The sequence below is a fragment of the Lingula anatina genome, chromosome 1, assembly GCF_051362555.1.
Source record: "Lingula anatina isolate TDL-2025a chromosome 1, LinAna3.0, whole genome shotgun sequence".
NCBI classification, from domain to species: Eukaryota; Metazoa; Brachiopoda; class Lingulata; order Lingulida; family Lingulidae; genus Lingula; species Lingula anatina.
The window spans coordinates 49,402,417-49,418,063 of record NC_141767.1 but is presented as its reverse complement, the minus strand read 5'-3'; the positions used below and the strand labels follow the sequence as shown (position 1 = coordinate 49,418,063).

The following is a 15,647-nucleotide window of genomic DNA, read 5'->3' as shown; positions in this document are numbered from 1 at the left end:
TTCCATCCAGTACTTTTATTAAATTTCGAGATTTTTTCCACCCAGTACTTTTATTCCATCCAGTACTTTTATTAAATTTCGAGATTTTTTCCACCCAGTACTTTTATTCCATCAGTACTTTTATTAAATTTTGAGATTTTTTCCACCCAGTACTTTTATTCCATCCAGTACTTTTATTAAATTTCAAGATTTTTTCCACCCAGTACTTTTATTCCATCAGTACTTTTATTAAATTTTGAGATTTTTTTCCACCCAGTACTTTTATTCCATCAGTACTTTTATTCGATACTTCAGAGTAAGCAAACATTAGGGGGTATATGTATTTATACTTCACACATCAAAAACTGATTCTCACTTGTCTTGGACTTCAGTCCCGACGACAAGTAAGTGACAACTGTCAGTGTTTGATTAGTTCTGAGAGGAACACAATTATTCTTCAAGTTCTGATAATATAATGAATGCATTTTCAAATACTTAGTCAATATCTAGTGACAGAATAAAGGGAACACGACTAAACTGTTAATCAAATTATGTTTAATTTGCAGAACTTTACTCTGCAATAAGTAAGGTCTGTAATTGCCTCAATGCAGTGTAGACAGTTTGAATAGCATAATGTAATTCCATGTTTGAACACTGCAACATTACTCATACTGTTGTAAGCATGTAGCCTACAGCTTCAAACAAAATTGAACAAAGCCTGGCTTTTCTTTTTCATCTCATCCCAACAGCTTGTCAGTATACAAAACAAAAACAGAGTAACTGCTGTTGATTGGGAAGGCATTTTTCACTGGTTCATATATCATTCATATTTATTGTTTATTACAATGCATATGGCCAGCAGTTTTAAAGTCTTTTGTTTTAGGTAGGTTTTCCACTCAAGCTCTAGTATCATTATATTGGCATTTCTTGTAACTTCCAGGAAAATTTAATGCCCCTTTGGTTATTAAAATTTCACCAGTAATGAGTAGTTAGTAGTTATATGATTCTGATATCAAAACTTTTCATGTAAGCCGACTTATTCATATCCCATTCACACTACAGTTGCAAAAATGCGCATTTCTATAATTCGAATTTTTCGTGAGGAATTCAATTCGGTATTGCGTTCACACTCGCGAAGCGAAACCTAATCCCACGTTGAAAATTTCAACTCAAAAGACATTCCAGCATTCTTGGGAAGTATACGATGGCAAAATAAGTTTATGTTTCCTCATGTTGTATTGAGTAGTGACCTCCAAATACGTTTGGTGTAATCGCTAAAGTAATAAACAAGCATTCATAGATACCCGCACTTATCTGCACACATGCGCAGTAAGATCTGTACAGGTGTCGATTCTGTTAAGTTATTCGAATTGCTGAAGAAAATCCAGCTCGCTACCAGGATTTTGAAAATCCTGTTAACAAAAATCCTCACGCGTTCAGACTACTACAATTCTTCGAATCGGGACCTAATTTGCTATTTATTCGAATAAATGACTGTAGTGTGAATGGGGTATCAGATTCCTCACCTCCATTCATCTGCTGGGTACTTGGATTCATACTTCTGTCTGACCTGGTACATAGTCAGATCACTGTGGAGCCAGAACCCCTTGTCTGTCTGAAGGTGGCGCAGGTACAGGGCATAGCAAGCCTCAAAGTACCTCTGTCCTGCTGCCAGACGACCTACCAAAAGATGCACTATACCCTGAAATTTAAATGGGAGGAAGAAATTAAAGGCATGATAACATGACAAGAAACGTTGAAAGTATATCAAACAAGAAAGTTGAAGTATATCAAAATGCATAGGCATCAAGCTTTATGAATACTATTAAAAGTCTTTTGATTGATTATCAGCATGGATTTTCACGAAGTATTTTTCACCAATATCTCAACCCTATGCCTTTAAGATCCTTAACAAGAATTACACACAAACCTTAGTCACTGATGATAAGTATTACAATCATTTGCACTGCATGGATATCCATAACCACGTGGTGCAGTTTTTATTAATAATAACATCTGACAGTTAACTAAATATCTTACTAGTAAGTACAAGTAATTGTATGACAAAATCAACATTTATTTCTCTTACCTATGCTCACTATAGCCACATAAGAAGAAAACACAGGGAATAACATGTTTAGTTATTCAGTGCATAACAAAGTTTTAAATATGCTTATCTCATCAATATATAAAAATGTAATTACTGCTCCAAAATGTAAGCACTATACATACTAGAAAACAATGTTTAAAGACAGTCTCAGTGGGTTAGATTAATGTATAGAAGCAAGTTCTATGTAAAACTTTGATCAGATATGTATTTTGTGAGATTGTTTATTATTATATTAATAAGTCTGAGTCACAAAAGTCCTGTTAAGACAACTAGAAAAAGGAATTAGAAAACGAAAACTATTTATCATGATTTCGGAGCACAGCCAGAAGTACTTCCGGCTCAAGGTCACGACCTCGATTTTCCCACGCTTACGACCAATCACAGCAGGCTTCAGTCAGAATGAGATAGACGTCACGACTACACAGCGAAACTTGTCAGACATGTAAGTGCCGCCTGTCCATCTTTTCGGTACATGTACCGATCAAAAACAGAAAACGTAAAGCCCAAAACGCTCTTATACACGTAACCAACTTTGTATGAGCACAAATATTGTCATTTATTGTGAACAGGATAATATGATAATCAGACACACTTGAGACCTGTGAAGCGCATACTCACGTGTCGAGGAGTAGTTTCGCCATTGCCTCGTATGTGAGTCCTAACTCAGCTTTAAGTGTCCTCCACCGCCCCACCTCCCTCCCAACATACACAGTCTGAGTGCTTCTTCGTCTGTCTCTAATTTTCTTTCGTATCTTTCGAACTGGAGTGGCTATTTTCTTTCGTCCCCTTTTGTCGCTCTCCTCTTCAGACTTGACGCGCGTCTGAGCCATGTTTGCTGTTTTGGCGCCAAATAGTAACATCCGGGTCTCAGCCGTAGTACTTCATTCATAGTAAACCGCGAGACTTAGCGAGAAATTGCGCGTTCTGAAGCCGTACTGTGAGGTGGTAGCTGAGTATTTAAGACGAGTCGTCTTTTATTATTTAATGGAACTTAAAAACGGTATTAGGTAGCTTCATTTTCTGAACGGTTTTGGATAGGATATACCTTGGTCATTATGGGGAAATTGGTGAGATTTCCAGGAAAATTCATTTTCGTGCTATTTTAAGGGTTTAACGCGCTGAGACTGTCTTTAATATGATATGAATCTACACAAAAAAAAAAAAGAAAATAATTCAAGTGATTTTGTCAAAATAAAAAGGTCTTCTCTCCTCTCCCCCACAAAAAAAGGAATTTCTTTTTCATTCTATCTTCATCAACTTATTCTAAATAATGAATATAAGCATTAGTAATGGGTAACACATCCTAGTAACATTAAGAGATAGCTCTGTATCTAACTGTGGCTAGGGTTGTTGTACCATAACTGGTGGGACAGAACCAGGTCTTCCTATCAGTGTGAATCTGGTAACTGATACACACCTTACCTCATGATGCATACCACATTACATAGAGTCAGTTTTCCTCTTATTTTACAGACAACTCATAATAATGCTGAGTTGAGGTCACATGAATCATAGAATAGTCATAGTTTGGTAACTCAAGCATACCTGTACAAACAACATGTAAGCATGGTTGTTGTTTGTCACCCTGCATATCTTACATCAACAGGCTATATTATATCTTTGGCTTGTGAAACACTGAGAAAGTCCCCTTTACAGTTTTAAGATACTTGAAAATCTGACTGCAATATATACCTTTCACTCCTTCAAAATAGATCTTTCACACCTTTGTGGGCATGCACACATGTGCCACTGCACACACACTTACTAAAAAAACTTTACACTTTAACAAGTATTGACAACAATGTGAATAAAATAATATTTTAACAAGAGCATACATACATACATACATATATTATTTCCATACCTTTATATCTGTAGCATCTCCACATTTGACCATATTGAACCCTCCATTGGGAAGGTGGACTTTGAGGATACTCTTGTCCAGTGGTGTCTCAGACTGGTCAGAGGCTGTCCCTCCTTTCTGGACACTAGATCCCACACCCTTGCGACTCATACTGCTGGTGTGATAGTTTATGGTGGCATTCAGAAGCACTGGGGAGTGTGTATATATGGCATCAGTAGGGTTGTACAGCACTGGGAGACTCAGTGTGTGGTGAAGAGGTTTGGCTCTCCTATTTAGCCATGGTGAATGTTCTGTGAATATCTGAAATGAAAAATTGCACTTTTTTATTTTCACCATTAATCTCATTTGGAATATTAAAAAAAAAAAACAAACTTGAATATGCATAAAGAAAAAAAAATGATAAAGAAAGATTGCTCACAGCATACATGATGATGCAGCTTCTGGTGATGATTAAATTATGTGCAGTCAAAACAGCATCTGTACTAGAAAAAGCACTTCAGAACAGTACCTTACTAGACCAAACACTGTTAGTGAGTAATCGAGAGGGAAAATGTTCATTTGGAATATTTAATTGAATTATGAATATAAATTCAGATAATGTGCAAAATTTGAGATACAAGTTACCAAAAACTACACTCATAAAACCATTATGCCTAAAGAGATGTTCAAGTACACTTAAAAGAATTGCTACGTAAATGTATTCAAGTAATATCACTGAATTTCGACCAGATAACAAATCAGTGTTTTACAGTCTAGCAAGCTGTGACAGAGAGACCGACCATGACACCTAAAAGTACTGTATTCAATCACCCCAACTACACCCAGCCAAATCACCTGCAGTGCCAAATTGCTCCGGTTTCCTCTACCTGCCATCTCTGCAAGCACTAAACCTGCCCTAAGAACTGATGAATATTCCCACAGATGTATAAAATGTCAGGACTAAGCCTCAAGTTTCAAGTACAATCAATAGAACAATACAAGATGCTTCTTAATTCCTGCCTTGCCATTGTCACATATGAAGGTCATCTTTCCCCATGGTGGGATTTTTTCCACAACATATGGCTAGGAGTTTCATCCAATCGATCCTCATCAAAGTAGGTGGTAATTATGACTCAACCTGACTGTGAAGATATGCATAGAAAAATAAAACTGGCAGGGCTTTCCCAGTCATCTGGAGCTTAATTACGTATCATGATACTATTATTCTAAGCATGAGCAATGATTGTTTTCAATGGTGTCTCTGAAGATATAGGAAATACAAGACAACATGATCAGCTGAGCATGCCATGCATGGAAAATGCAGCCAATTGTTTCTAAAATTGTTCGAAAGGTAGCAAATTTCTGTTTTTACTTCAGCATACACAATAATATCATAAAAGAAATTCAGATTTCTTGGACCTATTGAATGCATTTGGAGTTGAAACATGGTACCTACATGTATTATGATAAAATGTACGACCTCCTCCAATTCATGAATTTTAGATACATCAAATAATGGACTTTTAGGTCACCTAGACTAACAATGTACACAATCAAAGATCAGTAGATGGCTATAAGGTAAAGCCCTGCCTTAATGCCGTCACAAGTATATTTCCAATAGACCTCAGAGGAATGCATTCAACGGGTCCTTTGAAGAGGAACTAAAGCACCATACTTTCAGACATTGCTGCATTGCACCAATATTTTACAGTTCAATAGGCCCTTGGTGGTGATCTACTCGGTCTGAAACACAAATAATTATCAACTGATGCTTTGAAAGCTGCCATGTCATATATTCACCAGTATACCTAATGTTAGCTAGGCTCTGTGGTTAGGTCCTGCAGCCAACTCACCTGTTTCAATTTCATGGTCAATTTTTATCCTCGGTCTCCTTTTTCACTACATAAACTTGCTAACTTTGCAAATACTGCTAAAATAAACTGTCCCTGTTTTGTACAGTTAAGTAACAATTTCCTTTGATGTTCAAACATCATTTGGGCACAAGGAATGAGTGTCCATCCTTGTACCCCAACAAAGCAGTGATAAAAAGAGTAGGAGTAAGGCAAAGTGGAATTCTTAGCCAAGAGGGTTTTACACAATAGGGCAACCCATATGGTCACCTTACTGCATTCCTACTATAATTAGTATTGGTTTTAGAAGTCTTTTATGAGGAACATGAGATCTAAACCATATTTAAAGTGGAAATACATGAAAGAAAGACAAACACTACTTAGCATATTGTGAATTGACCCAGGTAGATAAGAGTTGGGAGTAAAGAATACTTGGTCTAGTAATTATCCGTCAATGTGTCACGGTGTTACAATGAAGGTAAACAATAAGAAGCAGGTACGACTGGAGTGAAACATCCCACACTTGCAGGTATTAACATTCCCTGATCACCTTATGATTCACCTGTCAGTGGATTAATCAAATGAGAGAAACCGACTGATTTGCTCATTAGTGTTCAAGGTTCAATATAAAAATGACACTACCTTAAGAAAGGAAATGATCACCATATACTAAAGCAAGGCTAACAATTCAGCCATATATCTTCACCAGTTCACCAGTGCAGTGCCAGCTATATTATAAGTTACAATACCTCTGCCAAGATGACTCAGTGAACACACAAGTGAGATTACTTAAACCTACCCATCTCCAGGTATTCCTGGTAACATTTCAAGAAGGCCTAGGTCAATTCTGTGGAAAACTTTGAATCTGATGGTTGCAACTTGAGACAGAACTACAAACAAAGAGTTCCTGACATCTGATGTTATCCAGAGGATGTTTCACAAATATATCCGACTTGCATTTACTCAGCTTAATAATTTTTTTCAAAAATTTCTATTTGTCAATTTGCAACAGATTTGAAATATAAATAAGGGAACTCTGAATGACTTACTAGTAAACCAAAATGGCCAACAATAAACACATGCTAGCTGATCAGACTAAGGTTTTGCTCACTTGAAAGCTCACATAATCTTTAGAAAATCTTCTTATGAAAGAAATGAAACCAGAATCATTATAAATTCATATACCTGCATGATTTGTGTCAGTATATTCTATGGATCTTGGTTGAAATGCGAGAGTAAGACTACAATCATACAGGATAATTACATCCCTCAAACACTTCCTTTTTTTAAAATTATTATTCTAATTTTTTATTTACTATACTAGTCAACATACTGTTTAGGATAAACTTTGTGAAAAAATCATAGTCTGGGATTTGCCTATTTAAGGTGACAAGTATATGAGACAAGGTCACTAAAACTGGTATAAACAGGAGCTTCATGCATATGATACCCTGTACATAGCATTATATCCCTGCCAAGAATTTGGCAGAGCACAGTTACAGAACTAATGAAGATATGGTTTTATGCACTAAAAGCAAACTGAAGCATTAACAAGAATGAATTTGCATTGCACTTCTGACTCGGTGAAAAAAGATTTAGAGGTTTTTACAGGTATACAGTTAGAATCAATGTTACAAGGCAAGCAAATGGGGGAATTATATTGTTATCTTCAAAGTGGAAGAGAAGTTGAACACCTTATCTAAGCGAACTTGGGATATTCTGCTACCCTGCTGAGATCACAGTCTTGCTGAATATTTTGCAAAGCTGTAAGCTTATCAGACCCACCTGCATGGATTGCAACTCAACAAGGAATGTTACATCTAATGCGAAGGTCTATTTACAGTTTTAACCTAGCTATGATGACCTAACTTCGTGCAAACTCTCTCATTATATTTTTTGACCACAAAGTCTATCTTATCCCTTCTGTTATCCTGCCCGCCACCATTGTTATATTTAGGTAAGCCATGTGCCCTTTGATTGGCTTCTTATGATTATTAGAAACTGTAATCCCATGGTCTGTCAAGATAGTGTGTGCTAAGTTAAGCCACCACAACTTGACTATTGTAGAAATGTGACCTTAGTATGATGAAGGTTTTGCTGTGACAAGGGAGAAAGGGGGAAGGGGCAAAATTAAAAATTCCATTTTTCAAAAAAATATTTCTATCTAGAGAAATCTTTTTTTTCTTTATCTTGCACAAGAGGAATGTATATTTCAACACATAGTCAATCAACCTTGAGCAAACATTTACAAACATGGTAAACTTATGGTAAATGTGTATGAAGACATTTTTGCCGAAATATCCTTAGAATCATCACAACATTTTAAGTTGCTGAATGAACACGGTGTGGTTCAGAAAACTTTATTTATAATTGTCTAAGTTAAATTGCTGATGTTAACCTGCCCAGAGGCTTCTAAATAATACCTTGATTTTAAGGTCCCTCAGCTCTCAAGAGAAAATATGCTTTTCATAGATGACTACATTGTAAAACAAATCGGAAATGACTGGTTTTCTCTAAGGGCACAGCAACAAAGGTGACAGTGTGAGAAAAGCAAGATAAGCATGCTTAAACATGTTATTGATTTTTTTCATTATCACAGGCTCAAGAAAGTCAAGAAGTTTGACAACACCTGTGCTTTTCTTAATTTCCTCTTGAGACACACTAATCACAAATAAATTGTTGGCTTCGAGCAATATTGTGTTATGTTATCAACATATTCAAGTGGAATAAAAAGAATATCAAATTATCAATAAGACTTATAAACCAATCATCATTTTTAGCATCCAATACTTAACATTGCCAACATTTCTGCCTAATTTCCACCTGACATTTCTTGACCATTCAAATCTATCACACTTACACTGTTTTTAGTTTCTGCCAAAAATTTCTGCGGAACTGGTCTGCATTTGGTCTCCCACCTGAGTTGCTTTTAAGACGCTGATGGCCATCTAGACATTGTGGGGTTTTTTCCGTGCAAGCAAATTGATCAAAATTGGATAAATTGGTCATCTTTTTGAAAAACTGGCAAATAATCTTCAACATCTGGCAAATATTTTCCTTTCTTTCATGAGCCCAGAGATCTTTTCATAAATCTTAGTCTGAAATATCCTGGGCACCAACCCAACACCTACATGAAATATAAACATATTGCAAACATACCATACCCCTGATTCCGTAGACTTATTGATGCAGTAAACCAACTACAAGCTGAGAAAAACGTTTTGAATCATGCACTTTCAGAATTTTATAAATAGAACATGTGCAAGTGAGATCAAGCCAAATAGTCTCTAACTATACAGCTTACTATGCTACTTAGCAAATACATCCTTCATAATCATATTAGGAGGTCCTTCTGGTAAGATTTCCAACACTTCAATGTTCATACTAACAGAAGTTGAAAATATCGCCCACACTACACTGCAGCAAGCTAATGCCAAAGACTCTGTATCTTTAAATTCAGCAACCTTTTGTCATCATTCATATTTCACAACTAATCCAAGCCTTATAAAAGTATAAGGAGCATAAAAATCAAATTAACATATATCTGGTCTCTCTATGTTTTTAAAATTAATTTTACCTAAATCATTATCTATTCCTTCTCAATATTTTGCAGTATATCAAACAATTTGAGATTCACAGAATTCCACGTTTTAACCATATCACATCTAGTAAATGTATGTGTAAATTCTAAATACTGAAATCATATTTGATATTGGTCAATTACTACGTAGGACTCCAGTTCAAATACAAATGTATTGATTTTTGCTCCCTTTAAGCTGCTAGTTAAGTGTTGCCAAGGGTTCACTCAGACATAAAACTATTTGAATGATGACAAAAACAGATACTAGTAGCTGTGCTTTTTCTATTGTCTGCCACAGGCTCTAGTCTTACCCCATTAGTACAACAATGTCCAAGTATCCAGGTCTCACGACTGCGGCCATTGTCCAGTACACTTCCTAACATCATGAAAGAACTGAAACCAATTTCAACAAAAATGCAGCTCTCTTCTATAGTTCTCTCTGTCCCTTTCAAACTTCCTCAAACAGTCTCACTTCATCCCAAGAAACAAGGTATGTCCACAGATCAGGTTTTAGATCTATGCACATGTGACACTCTTCTTATCTGCAGTGGTCAACATGGGATGGCATTAATCAGCAGTATCATAAAAGAAATTAAGGTATTCCTTGGCCCAGTGAATTTGTGTGTCACTGGCTGTCTAACAGATAACTGTAGGAGGTGAGTGGACCCCTGTATTAGTCAGTGCGAAGCCTGACCTTTGGTGGTTTTGGAATTGCATGACTGCCCAACATAAAAAACCAGTGTCTACTACCACAAGCCCATTTTACAAAACAGGAAGCAGTGACACACAAGGTGACAAGTGAGATCTCAGTTCACCAACTTCATGACCCTGGCCTTCCTGTTGTCATTTCCACTATCACTGCCTTTATTGGTTTGTCATTAATTACCCATTTAAACTGAACTGAGTTTTATTACTCTAAGGGGTTTGGGAGATGTCCATCTTGAACTTATTGTGACACAAGACGTTCTTGTTCACCCTCATCATGGCCGACTTCCGATAAATGACAGTCTGAAAATGACATGATAATTACTGGGCACACGGCACCATCAACTTAGCTGTGCAGCTGTTTGATCATGACACAGATAACAAATGGGTGGGCACTGAGTACCTACGCAAATCAACTTGGCATCAAAACATCAATCCTTATATTTGAAGTTGAAGGCTCCTATAACATATAATTTAGTACATTACATAAAAATTTACATGCTACAGACATTGACTATAATCCTGAGCATGAAAAATGAACAATATGTACTTATGATATTTCCTTTAAATATTTTCACATTACAAAAGAAGATAACAATCCTTGACATAAAACATGAATTAAGTTATTCAAAATTTTTGTATGAATATGTAGACTTATAATATGTCACCTGCATAAACATTTTTCATAACTAAAGACATACACTTGATATATATTGTACATTTAAAGGCAGTTTAGGCCTTTATCAAACCTTTATCATTTGAATCTATACAGCCCCTTTTCAGTTTATCTTATGATCTTATCTGTGATAATGACACCCGATACCACACAAAAATGTGTGTGTGTGTGTGTGTGTGTGTGTGTGTTTGTGTGTGTGTGTGTGTGCATGCGTGCGTGCATGCGTGTGTAATTGGAGGGGGGAGGGGCAGGGTGAAAAAATTGAATACATATTTGCAGGAAGGCACTTTCTAGAACATTGTTCATTACCCTACAGGTAAATTACTTCAAACAACACTTAGAATCTTATTTTAAGTTCATTATTCTACTACATATAACTAGATTCTACCCATTTTATAAATATTCACATGTGCATTTACTACAACTGCAACAATATAAACTGAATGCTCTGGTCAATCAGCAAGCAAATCAAATTATATCAGCCTGGGGATGTGCCTCCATTTTATTTTCAATCAGGAAAGTAACAAGACACATATAAATATGTATATACTCTATCTAGCAGACTTCACTTAGCTCATTTTTAATATCAGATTCACTACTAATGTAGATTGGAAATGTAAAAAGCTGACTTATTTAAACACCACACCATCTGAAAAAACTTCAATCTGTAACAGTACTCTAAAAAGCATTAATTGGATCATTAACTATCAGAAAATCATTTTCTTGACCATTCAAAGAATATTTTGATGAAGTCTGAAGGAAGTTTTCTGACACTAGCACTCCAGAAAGACATTGGTGCTGGTGAGGCCAGAAAAAATAAACTTGTGATACAACAGATACATTTTTCTATTGATTACACTCATATTGGACAACTCAGGTAATATCATCCCATCTAAGTGCATCAGGGTGCAGATCTTTTATTTTTCCACTTCTCACGAATATGTTAAGTAAAAACAGGACATAATTGTCAAGTGTTTATCATAGGACAAGCCACAGCATCATTGCATTAGCAGTTAAAGTTGTTATGATTGTACAAGACGCACTTCCTGAACTACAGAGAGCAAACATATACACCCTGACAAGAAAAGTGTGCACTTTAAGTGCAGTTTAAGCCACAACATAAGAGAGTGCAAACTGGCCAACACATATCCTGCTACAACCTTATAATCATATAGTTACATAGTAAGCTTCAACCTGTGATACCAAAGAGCAAATGTGGCAACCGTGTAGAGGCTAGAACAGAAGCTAAATACAGACACTTGATGCGAGGAGAGGACATATGCCTCACTGAGCCTAGATGAAACACTATATTGGTGACAAGGATGAGAATAGAAATCACGCACGGAAACCCCAATGGATTAGCAGGGTGAAAGTGAAACTTTTCAACAACATGCAACATGTGAAAGAGGCAGTGAAATGTGTGGGGTGACGTGTTTCATTTCTGCTACTTGCGACAGCACTTTCAGGAAATAACCTAAACGATTTATTTCGAGCACAACAATGAGCAAATTACACCCAAAATTGGAGTCACTGACATCTCAATTCGATCTGGTATATAGCAGTGAGCAGAGTACCAATTTTGTGAACTGCAATTTGTTTCGGGGTGTCAACTTCATAGTGTTGCCAGTGTCAGCTTTTCACCCCCGCAGTAAAAGCAAGGGCAAACATATAATAAAATTGACACTTATGACTTAGTTTTAATACTCATGCTTAAAAAAGTATTGTTGTTACCTTTCTGCACAGTTTTTTATAAATATACACCACTACTTTGTAGTTCGACTGCAGAGGTTGTGAAGTACTTCCCTTATGGCGGAAATCTCGTCCAATGTGATAACGAAGTAAAAAGAGAAATAAAGTGCCATAAATCTATACAAAATTATAAGCATTCAACTTCCATTTTTATATATCAAATGTTCTAACGTTGAATTTGATATTTTCAAGTATTTGATATATTTTTGGTACTGTTCACCAACTCTCGTTAAAACGAGACTTGACCTGCCATGTGAAATGATCGTGCATTTTGCTGCTCAATGATCTGTAGATGTCACCAGAAAATTTTGATATCATTTTTGTTCAGGCCAAGCTTAGAAAATAAGTATCGTGAGACGCTGCATAACATCTATCAGTATCACACAGCCCTATTCAAATGATCCTTGGCTCAGTGTTGCCACTGGATAGAAAGATAACACTGTAAAAACTTGGGAAGAAATAATTAGTAAGTCTCTCACCCAGTAATAAGTTGCTAATTCAGAAGGGAGATAGCCCCTTTTGCAAACTTTTCCATGGCTTTCGAGCTCATTCCCAATTAAACTATAGTTTTACGTAAATTAATCCAATCCCGTGGGGACTTTGGCTGAATGCAATCAGTTTAACAGATAGACACACCTACCCTTGTCTCCAACGTACTTTGTGATCACTAGCTTTTCTGTGTAGAGCGATCTACTCTACTCGTTGCCAGGGTTGTTAATCTGATTGCATTCAGCGAGTTTCAGTAGTTTCATTAGGAATGGGTCCTAAAGACGTCTTTGACTTTGGCCAGCTGGGACAGCGTGCAAGGCTAATTTGTTGTCATTGTTGATCTTGTAAATGTGACATAAGTGAAAGATAGCAACATTTGGTTATGCCTACATACCAGTAGTACATGCTCCTTCTCTGTGTTAAATCTATAACCCTTTTGCACTGTACTTTGTCACAAAATCATGCCTTAATTCAGTTTCGTTTTTATACATGTTCTTTGCCTATTTCAGCCTGTAGTGTATTTAGTAGGGTAAACGGTTGCCATGCAAAAAGTGAAAGCAGAAAGCTCACAGAATGAAGTTGACTCCATTGAAGGTATGATATATTTTATGTCACTTCTTACACATTGTTCTATATCTCTAGAAATGACCAATGCCATATTTTTTCCTAATAACTATTATATAATTTTCAAGGCATTTGACATGCTTATATATATAAATACATCATAAAAACAGCAAGTTGTAAATTGATTCATTTTTTTTTATTTATTTTATTTTTTTAGAAGCTGACAAAAGGTCTAGTTGTTTAACACCAACCACAACATTTGAAGATGTTCCAAAGGTGTTCAGAGAACCCAATATCAACACTGGCTTTAGACAGCCCTACCAACCATGGTACTATTACCCTGCCAGCATATTTCAAGTCCATAATGAGTGCATGAATGTATGGACACACATCTTTGCTGTGATATTAATGACACACAAGTTGGTGTCTTTCTCTAAACAGCTGGACTTCATCAATGATCCCTATACATGGCCCATGCTTGCTGGAATCCTTTCCAGTATCATTTTGTATCTAGCTAGTAGTTTTGCTCACTGCTTTCAGTCCAAGTCAGAGATGTTCCATTATACTTGCTTTATGATAGATTATGCTGGGATAGGATTGTATGGATTTGGGTCAGTAACAGTTCATTTTGCTTATTGTATGGAAGAACACCTGTATCAGATTTCGTGGCTCAAGGACATGTTTGTTCCAGTGGGTGGATTCCTGGCTGTTGCAACCTGTGGATGTTGCACATATGCTAAATATCGCTATCAGCGTCCTTACCCAAGAGCTCGAAAAGTTTGGCAAGTTACTGGAGTGTGCTTCTTGTATATCTGGCTAATCATACCAGTTGTAGATCAAGTTTTTAACTGTTTTATCAATGGATTCAGATGTGACGATACAATCTCACCCCATACTAATCAACTTGCCTGGTTCTTGGCCTCAGGATTTTTTTACACATCTGATATACCTCAAAGATTTTGGCCAGGAAAATGTGATTTTATAGGTCACAGTCACCAGTTCTTTCATGTGTGTATCATGATGACCACGTTCTTTCAATTTGATGGTGTCATCAGAGATCTGCACAATGAGCGGGATGTATTTGAACAAAGACCTACTCCAACATTGTGGAATACTTTTGGACCAGTTGCACTGGTCTTGCTCCTGGAGATAGTCTTTATAATTATATTTAGGGAGAAGTGCAAGAAAAAACTAAAATCTAAAAATGAGTGATATTATTTGGTATATTCTTGCCTAAAAGCTATGTCTTGTTAAGACATTACTACAGACAAAAAAATTCCAAACATATTTCTCCTACTACTTCATCATGTAAGGATGAATAACTGCTATAAAAGACCCTTGATTTAGTAGTAAAAAGTAATGCTTAGTGCAGATTGTATCCTAGAAGGTTGTCAAAATCATCTAATCTTGCCTTGTTATTCGTGCCTAATGTTGTAAATGCAAGCTATCACTCATATTTTGATTTCATAACATTCCAAACAGGGAAAGAGAGACCACAATTTAATTCAAGAACCTGAATAGCATTCTTTGGTGTTATTTTTTGCCTCTTTTTCTGATTGTGACATTAAACCTAGATTGGCAAAAATGAACAGTAAAGCATGCTTTGCCAACTTCAAATATTTAATGGGAAAAGTTTCCCAATAAAGTAGACCAACAATGTAACAAGAGTTGTTTGATAATGAAGTGTTTTATTTTCGAGATGTGCTTATTTTCACTTAAATATCCAGTTTTTATCCAGGGCCTATCCCTTTTGCTGTATCCCCTTTATTCAGGATGCCATTGCACCTCATTAAATTTATCACCATGTTGTTTTATAGTTTGGTTTGTTTGCTTGTTATACCTCCGTTTTTTTGCTCAAATTTTATCCAGAGTATTTTGTCTGCACAATTTTCATTATTTTGGGGGGAGGGGGGAGGTTACGTTTTGTACGTTTTTTTTATTTTGAAAAATTGAAGTTGTTCTCGAATTTTGTTAATTTGAGTGATCCACAGCTGAATAAACCATGGAGTAAACCTCTCAAAAACGTTTCTTGTTGAAATTAACTTTATTTATGATTGTTGCAAGTTCTGACATGCATGAGAGGATTTCATTCAGATTCTGTA

The 15,647-nt window shown here is 36.2% G+C and overlaps 2 protein-coding genes across 6 annotated transcripts in view; one reads left to right on the top strand and one right to left on the bottom strand.

The window, feature by feature from the left end:
- Positions 1–12,628, bottom strand: part of LOC106150460 (focal adhesion kinase 1) — a 31,700-nt gene extending 19,072 nt beyond the window's left edge. The window contains exons 1-3 of one of the 5 annotated variants that reach the window (XM_087000493.1): positions 12,475–12,628; positions 3,954–4,253; positions 1,506–1,681 (exon numbers count right to left, since the gene is read on the bottom strand). In XM_087000493.1, coding sequence (XP_086856619.1) covers positions 1,506–1,681; positions 3,954–4,103 — 326 coding nt within the window. In that variant the 5' untranslated portion in view covers positions 4,104–4,253; positions 12,475–12,628. Of the gene's footprint in view, positions 1–1,505; positions 1,682–3,953; positions 4,254–4,787; positions 5,020–5,785; positions 5,979–9,673; positions 10,108–12,474 lie in introns of those variants that run through there. The other 4 variants (XM_087000489.1, XM_087000490.1, XM_087000492.1 and 1 more) reach the window with 4 other exon arrangements.
- Positions 12,629–12,720: 92 nt separating this feature from the next.
- On the top strand, positions 12,721–15,568 carry LOC106150435 (membrane progestin receptor beta). Its single transcript, XM_013523245.2, has 3 exons — positions 12,721–12,958; positions 13,491–13,575; positions 13,763–15,568. The coding sequence occupies exons 2-3, from the start codon at positions 13,524–13,526 to the stop codon at positions 14,755–14,757; spliced, it is 1,047 nt and encodes a 348-aa protein (XP_013378699.2). The 5' UTR covers positions 12,721–12,958; positions 13,491–13,523; the 3' UTR covers positions 14,758–15,568.
- Positions 15,569–15,647: the final 79 nt, after the last annotated feature.

Excerpts from the sequence above, each read along its gene's own strand:
- LOC106150435 (XM_013523245.2), top strand. The coding sequence starts at position 13,524 with ATGCAAAAAGTGAAAGCAGAAAGCTCACAGAATGAAGTTGACTCCATT. Across the intron at positions 13,576-13,762 it reads TGAAGTTGACTCCATTGAAG|AAGCTGACAAAAGGTCTAGT; the intron begins GTATGATATATT and ends TTATTTTTTTAG.